Raw genomic sequence first — 16,267 nt, forward strand, 5'->3', positions numbered from 1 at the left:
TCTTCTGGACTTGGAAAAATAGGGGATTTTGAAAGGTAAATGTGGCATGGGTGGCAGGATGGCCCCAGGCCCCTCTGGCAGCATGCACTACAATAACAGTTGGTCCCACATGTGTCACTGCTCACCCCCAGGACAGACCTCATGCTTCCTGAGGTCTTAGTCAGCCTCAGCCAAGTCCCTCTGGGCCCCTCTGCCCCTGACTCACCTGTTCTTTCTCTTTAACTCTCACAGGTCACGTGACAGATGAGCAGCCGCCCCCTGAAGGAGATGTCTGACACCCACAGCAGCCCTCTCCTGCCAGAGCCTCTTTCCAGCAGATTCAAACTCTACGAGGCAGAATTTACCAACCCTAGCTGGCCTTCAAGCTCCCAAGACACACACCCAGCCCTGCCCCTCCTGGAAATGCCTGAAGAAAAGGTGAGAATGTCCCTCCTGGATGGTTCCCAGGTGGGGACTGGGGGATAAGGGGAGTGAAAGATGCTGCTTTCCCTGCTTCCCAATGGACTTGTTATATACCAAGGAGGTACCACTGCCTGGGGAGATCCTGCCCCCAATCAATACATAGTTACATTCATGATGGGTCCTACTTGGCTGTAGAAAGAAAATGTGGCTCTGTGTGAGACATGATTAAAGACAAGTAGAGAATACACACACTGACAAACCAGTCTTCCAGTCTCCAAAACATTTCCCATTAGACCTGCTCCCTTGAATTGCTCTATTGTCTCCAAAAATGAGACATTGTTAAAATGCAGGCTACTTGCATTCTTTGAACACAGTAACGCACAGGTAGACTGGCCTGCTACTGATACAACAGAGACAGACACATGAATGCTAAGATTCTTTAAAAATGAGATACAATTTATGTACCACAAAATTCACCCTTTTAAAATGTAAATTTTAGTGGTTTAGTATATTTACAAAGTTGTATGAACATCACCAATATCTAATTCCGGAATATTTTCATAACCTCAAAAAGAAACGTCATACCCATCGGCCTTCACTCCTCATTCCACCCTCCGCCAGCCCCCGCAACCACCAGTCTCTCCTCAGTCTCTCCTTCTGTCCCTGTGGATTTGCCTATTCTGGAAATTTCATGTGAGTGGAATCACAATATTTGGCCCTTTGTGCCTGGCTTTTTTCATTTAGTGTAATGTTTTCAGGTTCATCCGTGTCGTAGCATGAATCAGTACTTTATTCCTTTTTATGACCAAATAATATTTCATTGTGTGAAAATACCATATGTTGTTTTCCATTCATCAGTTGATGGACATTTGGGATTTTTCCACTTTGCGGTTATTATAGATAATGCTGCTAGAAATATCAATGTGCAGATCTTTATGTGGATACATGTTTTTATTTATCTTAGGTACATATCTAGGAGTGAAATTTCTGGGTCATGTGGTAACTCTATGATTAACATTTTGAGAAACTGCCAAACTGTTTTCCAAATCATTTTACACTCTCACCAGCAATGTATGAGTTCCCAATTTCTCCACATCCTCACCAAAACTTATTATTGCCTATTTTATTATTGCCTGGATGAATGTGAAGTGGCATCTCATTGTGATTTTGATTGGTATTTCCCTAATGACAAATAATGTTTAGCATCTTTCCATTGCTTATTGGCTGCTTGAATGTCTTCTTTGGAGAAATGTCTTTTCAAATTCTTTGCCTATTATTTAATCCGGTTATTTGTCTTTGTATTGTTGAGTTGTAATAGTTCTTTATATATTCTGGATACTAGATTCAGTCAGATATATGATTTGCAAATGATTTCTCCCTTTCTGTAGATTGCTAGTGCCCTCTGAAGCACAAAGTTTTTAATTCTAAGTCCAATTTACCTATTTCTTTCTTTGATTGCTTATTTAAGAAACCATTTTCTTATCCCTGGTCACAAAGATTTACACCATGTTTTTATCTAAGAGTTTTATGGTTTTAGCACTTACATTCAGGTGTTTTTTTACCATTTTGAGTTAATCTTTGTGTACGGTATTAGGTAGGGAATCCAACTTCAATCTTTTATATGTAGATATCCAGTTGTCCTGGGACAATTTGTTGAAATGACTGCTCTTTCTCCATTTAATTGTCTTGGAACCCTTATCAAAAACCATTTGACCACAGATGTATATTTCTGGCTTTCAATTATTTCACTGATTTATATGTTTATTCTTATGCCAGTACTACACCATATTGATTACTTGGCTTTGTAGTAAGTTTTGAAATCCGGAAGTGTGTGTTCTCCAACTTTGTTCTTTTTCTTCAAGATTGTTTTGCCGATTCTCGGACTCTCACATTTCCATATGAATTTTAGAGTCAGATTTTTCCATTTTGGGGGGGGAAAAAAAGACTACTGGAATTTTGATAGAAATTGTGTTAAATCTATAGATTGATTAGGGGAGTATTTCCATCATAACAATATTAAGTCTTCCAACCCATAAGCACAGGATATCTTTCTATTCATTTAGGTCTTTATTTTCTTTCAATAGTGTTTTGTCATTTTGTGATTTGTATACATCTTGCACCTCTTTTATTAAATTTATTTCCATATATTTGATTCTTTTTAATGCTATCATAAATAGAATTGTTTTCTTAATTTTATTTTTGTATTGTTCATTGCCAATGTATAGAAATACAATTTATTTTTGTGTGTTGTTTTTCTATCTTGCAACCATGCAGAATTCAACTCATTTGTTAGCTCTAGTAGCTTTTGTGGGGATTTTTGTTTTGTTTTGTTTTTATAAACTCTTTAAGGATTTTCTATGTAAAAAGACATGCCACCTGCAAATAGAGATACTTTAATTTCTTTCTTTCCAGTCTGGGTCACTTTTGCTTCTTTTCCTTGCCTAACTGCTCTGGCTTTTCACAATGGTGAACAGAAGTGGCAGGAGCAGACATCCTTGTCTTGTTCCTGATCACAGCAAAAGGCACCCAGATTTTCACTGTTATGTATAGATATTAGCCATAGGTTTTTAGTAGGTTCTCTTTACCAGGTTGAGGAATTTTTCTTCTGTTTCTAGTCTGTTGAGCATTTCCATGTAAAGAGGAGGTTGTAGAAATCTATAGACCAGTAGTGTACAATAGAAATATAATGTGAGCCACATATGTAAGTTTAAATTTTCTATTAACCACATTAATATATAATCTATATTATTGTTATCTCTAAATGTGATCAATCTAAAGTATCATTGAGATATTTTGCATTCTTTTGTCATACTAAGACTTCAAAATCTACGTAGAGCACATCTCAATTCTCACTAGCCATATCTCAAGCTCTCAATAGCCACATGTCCTGTTGGCTGTTATGTTGGACAGTATGGCTTTAAAGCAAGCGGTCCATAGATAGAAATGAGGGGGGAATGAACTTGGATGGGGAAAATTAATTATCTTTATTTTCACTAACCTCCACAGAACTTTAGAGTTTCTGTCAATTATGAATATAGGCAATGAACAACAGTCATATTATAGTGCCTGAGATTTCTGTTACTATCACAGACTGGGTTCCCCAGGAAGCTGACTTTGAGATGGAGATTTGCATGTAAGAAGTTTACCAGGTTGTGCATTTGAAACCAAAACTCATAGAGGAGTAAAGGCCACAGTACTAGGCAGAAGGAGAAGTTGGGCTATGATGCAATCACAGTAAAGGCCTCAGCTGATTCCGCATTGAGCTCTGGAGCTGGGATGGCCTTACAGAGTTTCCTGAGTTGAGCTGATGAGGTCCCATGTATCTACTCATTACTACTTTGAAGTTATAAGAGGTACTGGATATGCTATGCATATATGTATATTATAATTTTTGTAGTATTATGATAACTGCATTTCAATATAATTGGTTTTATTTGTAATCCTATTATTTTATTTTATACACTCCCAAACATTATTCTGGAAAGAAGTCCATAGGCTTCACCAAACTGCCAAAAAGGATCCATGACACAAAGGGGGAGAAGCCCTGCTCTGAAGACTACATAGTGGCCTGGGAAGAGCAGACTCATGAGGGGCACACTGGACCACAATGTACAGCACTAGACAATGGACATGTGTCAGTCTTTGTCTCATGATCTTTTATCTTTATCAAAAAACCTAACAACTTCCTCTACCCCCAAATACCCCTGCTCTCATAAAACTATATTATTTGATAACTTGTCATTGCTTCTCCTGAAAGGATCTCCGGTCATCCAACAAAGATAGCCACATTGTGAAAATTGAAAAACCCAACGAAAGATGTAAAAGGAGAGAAAGTGGGATGGCCCATCGGGGCCCTGCAGACCGGAGGGGCCCCAGCTTCTTCCAAGCAGCAGGCTACCTCACAGGCGAGATGAAGGAGTACAGAAGTTGGCTGGAAGGTAGGCAAATGCCCAGGGAAGAGGCAGCCAGGCCAGGCCAGGCCAGGGAGACAACCCTCTCTCTGGTTTAGACCAAGGAAGCTGCTCCCTCATTTACCCATGTGAGGACTCCCACAGTCAGGTGGGGGGATCTCTGAGTTGACTCTTGATGGGGGTAATATACCCTACTGACTGGAAATTCTCATGGTTTCAGCATTAAACATATTTCACTGCTTTTAGTTTTTTGCAAATTATTTCTTGCTGATATAGGACAACCACCTTAGCAACATAGAGCCATTTCCCAAACAAGCCGAATGGTCATTCCTTCATTGTTCCACAGCCATGTATTATTTGCCTACTGTGTGCCAAGAAATATTGGCATCAGTCTCCCCAAGGTTCCTGGGTTCTTTCCCTTTAACTTCTTCCTGCACTAAATGCTGCAACAAACACCGCATCCTCCCCACTCTCACTGCTCCCTCACCCACCTGCACAGGTTGTCCTGGAAACCAACCAGAGTACAAGACAGAATGCATGTCCCCTCGCCCACACCTGGCTTCCTCTGGGTCCTGACTCAGTAATGATTTTCACAGCTGGGCTACAATAATCTCTTTCCCAGCTTCTTTTCTTCAGGCTGCTTTCTTTGCTGCTCAGATACTAGTCCTCAACTGAGTCACACAGCACTACAAAAAAAGTTTCCTTCTCTCTCCATGCCTTCCCTTGGACCAATAAATTTCCCCAGGAATGCTTCCTTGCCAACCAAGCTGATGGCTAGAATGGCGTTAAATTGGTCTCAGCATGGTGCCTCAGTTTGTACAGCAGAAACTACCAGCCACCACAGACTGATGGCTGGACCACTCAGAGATGTGAGCTGTGCACCACCATCTCCCCCACCTTCTTGCTCCCCTACCACCAGGCTGAATGAGGGGAAACATCCTGGCCCATGAATCCCTGTTTGCCTTGGTTGCCATGACAATAAGTAGTCCAGCAGGGTATCACAGGCTGGACCAGCTGATGGCTCTGTCTGTCTCTTGCAGATAAGCCCCTGGCCCTCCAGTTCACAGACTGGGTCCTGAGGGGGACTGCTCAGGTGATGTTGGTCAACAACCCTCTCAGTGGGCTCATCATCTTCATCGGGCTCCTGATCCAGAATCCCTGGTGGACAATTGCTGGGGTTCTGGGGACAGTGGTCTCAACCTTAACTGCCCTTGTCTTGAGCCAGGACAGGTAGGTTCCTTTCTATGGGGGTCTTGGCAAGATGCGTGGGTCAGACAGGTGGAGAGGTGTTTACCTGAGTGAACAACCAACCTTCTCCTACCAGCCAGCCAAAGTCTTCTGAATATCAACTTTGAGCAGGTCTCTGGAAGTCCTTCCAGCATCAAACTGCTCCTGCTCCTGCTCCTGCAAGTGACAGCACCAGGCTTCATTTGGCTATAGAGCCTTCTGGAAACACTTCCTCTGAGCAGGGTGCAGAGGGACACTTAAACTGTCCCTCCTTCAGGGAGCCTATCATCTAGTTGAGGGAGACAAGATTAACTGGCAACAAATGTCTCAGAGTGATGCAGGACAGTATACAATCGAGAGTTCAGAAAAGACAGACGTCACTAAGTGTTGGGAAGGTTAGAGAGGGCAGGCTTTGAGCTGGAAACATTGGAGATGAGTGATGGGAGAGAAGTGAGAAGAGGGGGAGGACAGAGGACAGCGTGGGACAGAGCATTGAGGAAGGGGAACACACAGGAGCAGCAGGAGGCAGAGAGGTGGGGGGTGGCAGTGGCTGTTGGGGACCTGGTGCACTGGCAGGGGAAAAGTCAAATAACAACAATGACTAGCATTTTGTAGAACTTGGCCGTTTCCTCAGGCTCTGTCATATGTTAATGGTTCCCAAACTTTCCCAATGGTCAGAATCACTTGGGGTGATTGTTAAGAAATTCAGTTTCACCATCGTGTTAAGTGAAGTAAAGCACAAAAAGGCAAATACTGTACAATTTCACTCATATGTGAAAGATTTTTTTTTTTTTTAAAAGTGATTCTCATAGAAGTAGAGAGTAGAATAATGGTTACCAGAGGAGGGGGGCTGGGGAGGTGGGGGGAAATGGTGGACTAACAGGTACAAAACTGGGCCATCGACCCTAAGTGAACCATCGTGCAGTGTATGCATGTATTGAAACAACACACTGTACCTCACAAATATGTACAATTAAATGTTTAAAAATAAATTTAAAAATAAAGGAAATACAGTTTCAGCCCCACCCAACCCCTCTCCTTCCCGTAGATGTTCCAGTTCAGTAGATCTGAGAGGGGGTATTTTTAACAAGGTCCTTCTATACGCTTTTGATGGTCAGAGAAGTTTGGGAAACATTGGATTACACCATATTTTAGTGTTTTTCAATTTGGGGACCTCCAGCCCATTTACAGATCATGGATTAATGGTCAACAGCATTTTTTACAGTTAAAACAATAGAATAAAATAAAACTGATTAGAGTAATCCATATGTAGTAAAGGTAAATATTATTTTGTAAAATTTTTGTTTCATTTATGTTGAGGTGTATGTGTGAGAGAGAAAGAGAGCGAGTGAGAACTAGGTCATAATATAAAACGTACACCCTACAGTGGGAATACAGTCAAAAATGGAAAAACACGCTCACACCTTGTTACATGTGACTCTTACCACCACCTCACAGTGCAGACAGTGAAGGCAATAGAGTCTGCATTTGCAGGTGAGGGGAAGGAGACTGGCAGGGGGCAGGTGCTCACCTACGATGCCACAGCCAGTGAGTGGCAGGACTCAGGCTCAAGGTCATGCTGCCCCTATCATGGCACCTGCATGGACAGAGTGCCCAGAAGCCCCTAGCAATCCCTGAGCAGTAGGAGTTGTTGTGTTGTAAGCAACATCTCCTCCCTCCGGGCCCACCTGACATTTCACATTCCACCAAGGCAAATGCAGGAACTGGTGTGGCTCCGAGAGAAGCTGCCCACGCACCGCACCTCGTGGGTGGCCTTGGGGGACCGCTTCCATTCTGGCAAGCTGGAAGGCCATTCAAGGTTGGAAGGAGAGGCTGAATGCTTCTGAGTGCAGGTTTGGTGGGTGAGATGAAAACTAGGCTCCAGCTAGGGTTTTCAAGCACCGGGCCCCTATTTCTTGTTTCTACTTTCCTATTGTCTCAGGGGCGGCTGGCACAGAATTGGCCCCCTGACAGATCAACTCTGTCTTACCGCTTCATCGCTGTTTGCTGAAGCTTACCTGGGGCGAAGCCCATCCAGCCCACTGCCTTCTTAGCTCTGTGACCTCAGGCACACGCTCCCCCTCTTGGCCACATTATCCTCATCTGTAAAATTTGTACAGTTCAGCTTAGATGAGCCCAAGTTTCTTTCTACTCTGACAGTCTGATTCTCCGATTTTCCACCTGGCCATAATCTACTACTAAACTTGCCAAGCCGTTCAAAAAGTCTCTTCACGGACTTCAGTTTGACAAGGGGAGGCGCACGCCAGGCCTGCCTAATCCTCCCAAACACCCTGATTAAGAATTTAAGACAAATATGCATCAGACAAAAACCCAGCTCCTCAGCTAGGCTTCCAAAGCCTTCTTGGACAGTCCCCGCGCTACTTAGCACTCATTCAGCACCACACTCATCCCAGTGAAGCACTTTCACTTCTGTGGTCCTGACACCTGGTATACCTCTGCCTATCTAATCCTACCATTTCTTCAAATCCCTCCTCCTGCAGGGAGCCACCCCTGTTTGCCCCCAGTATACTCTGAATCCTCCTTTCTTTCTGAACAACCACAGAACATACCCTACTATATTGGATTTTTCTCTAATTTTTTCCTGAGTCTTCTTTCCCTAGCATGTTCCAGACAGGAAGTTCATTTCCTATGTTCCATATTCCACCACAGCACCTAGGAAAGATTCCAGCTTTCTTGCTGACAGGTCGGTACCATGTTCTGCACCACAGGCTGAAAGTCCCAGGCACCCATCACAATACCCACAAACATGTCCTTCCAAGGAGCCACAACTTCACCACAGTCCACCATGACCCATTGGCACGGCTGCACATTCTAATCATAATCCTACCCCCACCCCCGACCCTCAACCACCCCCCATCCTCATCCCCTTCCTCCACCAGCTTGAGACTGTACTTTCCATATAGTAGCTCAAGGTCATCAACACTGATGCTGCAGTGTCCTGATGGAACGTGGTCCTAACGAAGATCCTTTTGGCTTTGAGTTTGCACTTCATTTTTTTATTTTTGAAGGTTAGGGCAGGGATGAAAGGAAATGGGATTCTTTTTGACAACAGCAACAACAAAAATGCTATGAGAAGAGACAGTCCACGGGAGGGGCAGCCGTAGAGGCAGCCCTTATCTGTCCCACCAGTTTTGTCTCCCTGGGCCCTCTCATTCTGTTACTGCCCATGCTCCACCCAGACACTGGGGCTGCAGCCACTGGGACTCCCACAACATTGGTCAACTGTCTTTCCTCAGGTCACCTACAGCAACTGATTTTAAAACAAAAAAGTATAAATTCTAACACTGAACACAAATGAGGAAATGCAGAGAAAATGCAAATACACTAAAAATAATGATTTTCTTGAAACACAGGTTTCTGCTCCTGAGGTGACACCAGTTGCCTTCCCTGCCACTCTCATTCTTTCTGAGCCCCCAGCCTGTCCCCAGCTGCCCCCATATCTTCCTGGCCTCGGGAGCAGCTAAGGACCCAGCATATCCTGTGTCCAGTACAAGCACCACACAGTGCTCTGCGTCCTCAGCCATCCTTGCTGGAAATAGTCTAAATACTCTCTCTCCTGCCTCTCTCTCATCCTCTGACTCTCCCCTAATCTAGGTCAGTGGATCTCCTGGTCACTATGAAGGTGAAAAGTCCTCCTCCTGCCAGACCTAGGTCATGGCCTCTGATGGCGGGAGCCTTCCTCTCACCAGAGTCCCTTTCTCTATCTCAGGGAGCCTCAACCTCCCAAAAACCTCTGCCATGCAAGAAGAATAGTCAGTACATGATAAGGCTTAGCACCCACACACATTCATTCAGCAGGTACTGGCTGCAAGTCCTCTGTGCCCCAGGCCCTGGTGGCATTGTTGGACACTGGGGGTCCGGCAGAGGACACAGACCAGCTCCAGCCACCGTGGAACTGAGGCGAGCGCAGGACAGAACACAAGCACATAAAGGTCATTCTCTGGCAGGGACCTTGCAGTGTGGTTTGCTCAGTTCCTTCCCTAACCCCACTCCCCATTGTGCTCATCACAGAGCCATTGGGAAGGTCAAGGACAGTGTGTATCAGGATCACGTAGCGAAGTTTAGATGCATACAGGCTTCTCCTCTGAAACAGAAACAAGTGATAGCCTCAAGTGTGGATTGAACCACACCTCTGGGCCCCTCCTTACTGAGACATGGGGAGGGGGCATGTGGACATCCAAAGCCCCCTCAGCTAGTCCACTCTGGTGCAGACACACACACAGAGAAGGCACCCAGACTTCAATTGCAATCAAAACACATAGTGCAATCAGAACACTTTCCCTCCCTCCCCATCTCTTCCTTCCTCTTCCCCCTTCACACACACACACACACACACACACACACACACACACACACACACACACACACACACACACACACACTTCGCTTCTCTGGGCTGCACCTCAGGTTTCTATTAAATTTCCCGCTATACCTAGCAATCTGAGACTCCCTTGAGAAGCAAAGGCGAGCTTAGCCACAGATAAGATGAAAGTGCATAATTTTAATTCTAGATCAGCAAGGGTAATCCAGGGTGTCTGTGTGCATGTGTGTGTGTGTGTTGTCATCTAGAAAGGTGCTAGCAGCTATGTGACTGCCCAGTACTCATTGAGCGAGCTGACTCTTTTCTATGCATTATTACTATTAAAGGAATCATCTAAATTGAGAATATCCTCAGACTACCAGAAGGGAAGGGCCCAGTAATAAGTAATTCTGTCTTTTCCCCCCGAGGTCTGCCATCGCCTCAGGACTCCACGGGTACAACGGGATGCTGGTGGGACTGCTGGTGGCTGTCTTCTCTGATAAGTTAGACTATTACTGGTGGCTTCTGTTTCCTGTGATCTTCACAGCCATGGCCTGGTGAGGCACCTCATTCTCACTGTTCACAGACCCACAGGGCCCCTAGGTGGTTGCGTCTCATCTGGTCAGGGACAGAGATATGCACTATGTGGGGCCCAGTAGCTTCATAGCCAGGCAGATTTGTCTAGCAAGACACTGTGAAAGCCCATGAGCTCAGCTGCAACACAAGGGGATCATTTTAGGATGTGAAATAACAGGGATCTTCTAAAGCAGCAAAAAACCATGTTTTTTATTGTGCTGATAATCTTCCTTGAGTGTAATAATAGAGGCTAACATCTATTGGGTATACCTATATGCCAGGCACAGTGCTAAGAAAGGTACATTATATTTGTCCCCAATTGCAGAAGGGAAGACCAAGGCATGCAGAGATTAGGTGATTTGCACCAGGTCACACTCTGTAAAAGTTTTCGATGCTGACATTCTGGATCCAGAATCTGCGTGATTAAACTCCAGGTTTGTTATGGTTTGAATGTCCCTCTAAAAGCTCATGTTGAAACTGAATCCCCAATGTGGCAGTGTTGTTGAGAGGTGGGGCCTTTAGGAGGTGATTCGATCATGAGGGTTATGCCATCATTAACTGGTTAATGGATTAATGGGTCATCATGGGAGTGGCACTGCTCACTTTATAAGATGCTCTATGCCACCTTGGGACTCTACAGAGAGTCCCCACCAGGAAGAAGGTCTTCACCAGAAGTGCCCCTTTGACCTTGGACTTCCAGCCTCTGAAACTGTAAAAAATAAATTTCAGTTCTTTACAAATCACCCAGTTTCAGGTATTCTGCTACAGATGACAGAAAATGGACTAAGACAAGGTTCCATGGGAATCATCTGTTATGTGGCCTAAGCAAGACCTATTATTAGCTGACAACAAGCTTGTAATGGAACCAGAGAGCTTTCCTGGAACAGAATGTCTACGTGTAAATCTTAGAATCTTTGAGCTAGAAGTATCAGCTGAGATCTTGCTACGCAATCATCATTGCATGCATGGTGTGCTAGGCCATTGACACATATAATCCTTTGTTTGTTTGAATTTACAGCAGGTTTATAGAGTATCTGAGGATCTCAGTAGTGTGCCTGCTGTCATGGTGAACTTTTGCCCCCAGCCCATGACTGCACATGTGTATACCACCTTGTTCTCAACTACTCTCAGACATGATTTCTTCCTGTTCTCAACAATAAATCAGGCATGATGATTTATTTTTAATATCTCTAAGAAGAAAATGTCTTTCTTTGGTTTCAAAGTCTGGAGTTACTAAAACCAGTTAGTTTAATTTAGCTTAAGTACTGTTTCATTACTTTTTAGTAGTGCTTGCAAATAAATTACTACGTTAAGCATTCTGAGCAATTTATTTTTTGTCTTAGGGTTTCTTTCTTTCTTAATCCATTGGGGGGAAAAGCTAAGGCAGTCATTTCTGTGGGGAATTACTTACTGCTCCCTACATGCTCCTGTGTGAGGAGGAGACCTTGTCTTCATTTGCCTGTTTGTTTTATATCTACATAGATTAAGCCCCTCAGCACAACTCCTCAGCCACATTGCACTGGGTGGCAGTTAGATTTTAGTGCCCCACACACACACACACACACTTCCCAACTTAAAAGACAAAAATATATTGACACCCCACCCTGGGCTGAGCTCTGTGCTACTGCTCCAGTACATTCATTAATCCATTCATGTATCCTTGAAATTCAATCCACAGGGAGGGTATTAGTAAAGCCATTTTCCAGATTTATCTAATAAACAGAGATTTGCTGAGTGCCTGGGACTATTTGTGGAGAACGGGGACCATCCTAGATGCTGGGGACAGTCGTGAAGGAGGAAGAGTCTCTATCATCTTGAAACTTACATTCTTCTTGCAAAGATAGACAAACTCATAAACTAGCTCATAAAAATGATCATTTTAAGTTGTGATAAGTGCTTTAAGGAAAGCAAAACAGGATAAGTGGGACAGAGAGTGACTTGCAAACATGGGTGGTCAGGGAAGGCACTTTGCAGAAGGGGCATTTAAGCTGTCACCTAAATGATCAGCAGACATCTGCCGTTAAGATCTGGGTGAAAGATGTTGCAGGCAGAAGCAGCAGCATGTGCAACTACCCCATCTGGAGAAGGGCGACGTGTTCCAGAAATAGAGACCAGACCAGTGAGGCTGAAGCCCAGAAAATGATGGTGGAGGCCAGAAGGTGAGGGCGGAGAGTAGACGAGGGCCACACCACATACGCCCTGTAGATCCAGCAAGCCTTTTGATTTTTATAACACCTGTGATGGGAAGCAGTTAAAGGGTTTTAAGCAAAAGAGTGATGAGATACGTTCGTTTACATTTAAACAAATCACTCTGCTTGCAGTGTGCAGAATGGATTTTAAGTGGAGCAAGAGTGGATGCTGGAAGCATCTGCTGCAATAACCTGCAATGTCTGCTACAGTAACCCACAGAGATGAGAGTGGCTTAGACTAGGGTGATATCCATGAACATGGCAACAAGTGACTAGATCTGAGGTATATTTTAAAGAAGATAGAGGCAACAGGACTTGCTGGGAAACTGTAGAGCATGAGGGAGAAAAAGGAAATAAAATGCAATACACTCCTATAACCTGGGCTGATGGAGAAGACTCAGAGAACAACAGATTGGTGGTGGGGGATGGAATAAGTTCTGTTTGGACACATTAGACTTCCAAGTAGAGATGTTGAGAAGGTAACCGGATGTATAAATCTGGAACACAGGGATATGGTCAAGATTTGGAAGGTAGAAGTATATAGCAGGTATTTCATCCATGGGACTAGAGGATATCACCCAAAAGAGAAGATTTTTTAAAAGAGAGAGAGAAGATACGAAACAGAGCCATAAGATCTAACACTTAGATGTCAGGTAGAGAAAGGGGAAAATCATTGAAGGAGACTAAGAAAGTCCAGTGTCATGGTAGCTCAGACAGAGAGTATTTTAATACAATGGGAGGGTCCAACTGCCAAATGAAGAGGACAGGGAATGACCATGGATTTGGCAAGATAGGTGTTATTGGCCAATTTGGCAAGAGCCATTTCCACAGTAGAGTGAGGACTTGCACCAGACTGGAGTGGGTTTGGGAAGTACTAGGAGCAGAAAGATTGGTGACAGCAAAGAAAGCCAACCCTTTTGAGGAGGATTGCTGTGAAGAGGAGAGAGAAATGGGGCAGTAGCTGGAGTGGACATCAGGTTAAAGGAGAAGGAATTTTAAAGGCAGGAGATGCTAGAGCTTGTTATATACTGATGAGAATGACCCGGAGAAAAAGAAGAGATTGAAGCTGCAGGAGAGAAAGGAGAACATTGCAGGAGTGAAGTCCTTGATTGGATCCAAAAAACAGGGGAAAATTGGCCTGATAAAGGAGCAGGCACACTTCCATTATATGAAAAAGGCAGAAAGACAGAGTACCTGGTGACAAAGCAGGCAGGGTGTGGATTTCACAGTTGAAAAAACAAAGCATTTCTCATCTTGTCAGTTCTATTTTCTTAATGAAGTAAAGCCAGGTGGTTGGCTGAGACTGAAGGGAAGCAGACTGCAGTGGATTGAATTATATCCCCCAGCTTTATTTTTTTTGCTCAGCATTGCTTTGGCTATGCGTGGTCTTTTATTATTCCATATAAATGTCTGGATAGTTCTTTCCATTTCTGAGAAAAAATGTCTTTGGAATTTTGATGGGGATTGCATTGAATTTGTATATCACTTTGGGTAGTATGGACATTTTCACTATGTTGATTCTTCCAATCCAAGAGCATGGAATATCTTTCCATCTTCTTGTATCCTCTCTAATTTCTCTCAGCAGTGGTTTGTAGTTCTCATTATAGAGATTTTTCACCTCCTTGGTTAACTCAATTCCTAAGTATTTTATTTTTTTGGTGGCTATTGTAAATGGGCAGGCTTTCTTGATTTCTCGTTCTACATGTTCACTATTGGAGAAAAGAAATGCTACTAATTTTTGTGTGTTGATTTTGTATCCTGCTACTGTGCTGAAATCATTTATCAATTCCAACAGTTTTTTTGTAGAGGTTTTAGGCTGTTCGATATATAGGATCATGTCATCTGCAAACAGGGACAGTTTGACTTCATCTTTTCCAATCTGGATGCCCTTTATTTCCTTCTCTTCTCTGATTGCTCTGGCTAGTACTTCCAACACTATGTTGAATAGGAATGGTGAGAGTGGGCATCCTTGTCTAGTTCCTGTTCTTAAAGGAAAAGCTTTCAGCTTTTCCCCATTCAGGATGATATTGGCAGAAGGTTTGTTATATATGGCTTTAATTATGTTGAGATACTTTCCCTCAATACCTAACTTATAGAGGGCCTTTGTCATGAATGAGTGCTGAACTTTATCAAATGCTTTTTCAGCATCTATAGAGATGATCATATGGTCCTTGTGTTTGACTTTATTAATATGGTGTATCACATTTATTGATTTGCGTATGTTGAACCAACCTTGCATCCCTGGGATGAATCCCACTTGATCGTGGTGAATAATTTTACGTATGTGTTGCTGTATTCTGTTTGCTAGTATTTTAGTGAGGATTTTTGCATCTATATTCATCAAGGATATCGGCCTGTAATTTTTTTTGGTTATATCTTTACCTGATTTTGGTATCAGGATGATGTTTGCTTCATAGAATGAGTTTGGGAGATTTGCATCTGTTTCAATCTTTTGGAATAGTTTGTAAAGAATCGGTGTCAATTCTTCTTTGAATGTCAACTTTAAGCTATACTACAAAGCTATAATAACCAAAACAGTATGATATTGGCATAAAAACAGACACACTGATCAATGGAATAGAATAGAGAATCCAGAAATCAACCCACACACTTACTGCCATCTGATCTTTGACAAAGGCACCAAGCCTATTCACTGGGGAAGGGACTGCCTCTTCAGCAAATGGTGCTGGGATAACTGGATATCCATATGCAGGAGAATGAAACTAGATCCATACCTCTCACCATATACTAAAATCAACTCAAAATGGATTAAGGATTTAAATATACACCCTGAAACAATAAAACTTCTTAAGAAAACATAGGAGAAACATTTCAGGAAATAGGACTGGACACAGACTTCATGAATACGACCCCAAAAGCACAGGCAACCAAAGGAAAAATAAACAAATGGGATTATATCAAACTAAAAAGCTTCTGCACAGCAAAACAAACAGTTAACAGAGTTAAAAGACAACCAACAGAGTGGGAGAAAATATTTGCAAAATATACATCTGACAAAGGATTAATATCCAGAATATATAAGGAACTCAAACAACTTTACAAGAAAAAAACAAGCAACCCAATTAAAAAATGGGCAAAAGAGCTAAGTAGGCATTTCTCTAAGGAAGATATACAAATGGCCAACAGACATATGAAAAAATGCTCAACATCACTCAGCATCCGGGAGATGCAAATCAAAACCACACTTAGATACCATCCAACCCCAGATAGGATGGCTAAAATCCAAAAGACTCTGAACGATAAATGCTGGCGAGGCTGCGGAGAAAAAGGAACTCTCATACATTGTTGGTGGGACTGCAAAATGGTGCAGCCTCTATGGAAAATGATATGGAGGTTCCTCAAACAATTGCAGATAGATCTACCATATGACCCAGCTATCTCACTGCTGGGAATATACCCAGAGGAATGGAAATCATCAAGTCGAAGGTATACCTTTTCCCCAATGTTCATCGCAGCACTCTTTACAATAGCCAAGAGTTGGAACCAGCCCAAATGTCCATCATTGGATGAGTGGATACGGAAAATGTGGTACATCTACACAGTGGAATACTACTCAGCTATAAAAACGAATGAAATACTGCCATTTGCAACAACATGGATGGACCTTGAGAGAATTATAT

The 16,267-nt window shown here is 43.0% G+C and overlaps 1 protein-coding gene across 2 annotated transcripts in view; it reads left to right on the top strand.

Annotated features, from left to right (window-relative positions):
* The first annotated feature begins 243 nt into the window (after positions 1-243).
* The window catches only part of SLC14A2 (solute carrier family 14 member 2), a 59,555-nt gene continuing 43,531 nt past the window's right edge, over positions 244-16,267 (top strand). Inside the window, exons 1-4 of one of the 2 annotated variants that reach the window (XM_063077044.1) lie at positions 244-417; positions 4,160-4,340; positions 5,354-5,543; positions 10,290-10,418. In XM_063077044.1, coding sequence (XP_062933114.1) covers positions 244-417; positions 4,160-4,340; positions 5,354-5,543; positions 10,290-10,418 — 674 coding nt within the window. The remainder of the gene's footprint in view (positions 418-4,159; positions 4,341-5,353; positions 5,544-10,289; positions 10,419-16,267) is intronic. The other variant, XM_063077045.1, reaches the window with a different exon arrangement.

The sequence above is a fragment of the Cynocephalus volans genome, chromosome 13 (assembly GCF_027409185.1).
Source record: "Cynocephalus volans isolate mCynVol1 chromosome 13, mCynVol1.pri, whole genome shotgun sequence".
NCBI classification, from domain to species: domain Eukaryota; kingdom Metazoa; phylum Chordata; class Mammalia; order Dermoptera; family Cynocephalidae; genus Cynocephalus; species Cynocephalus volans.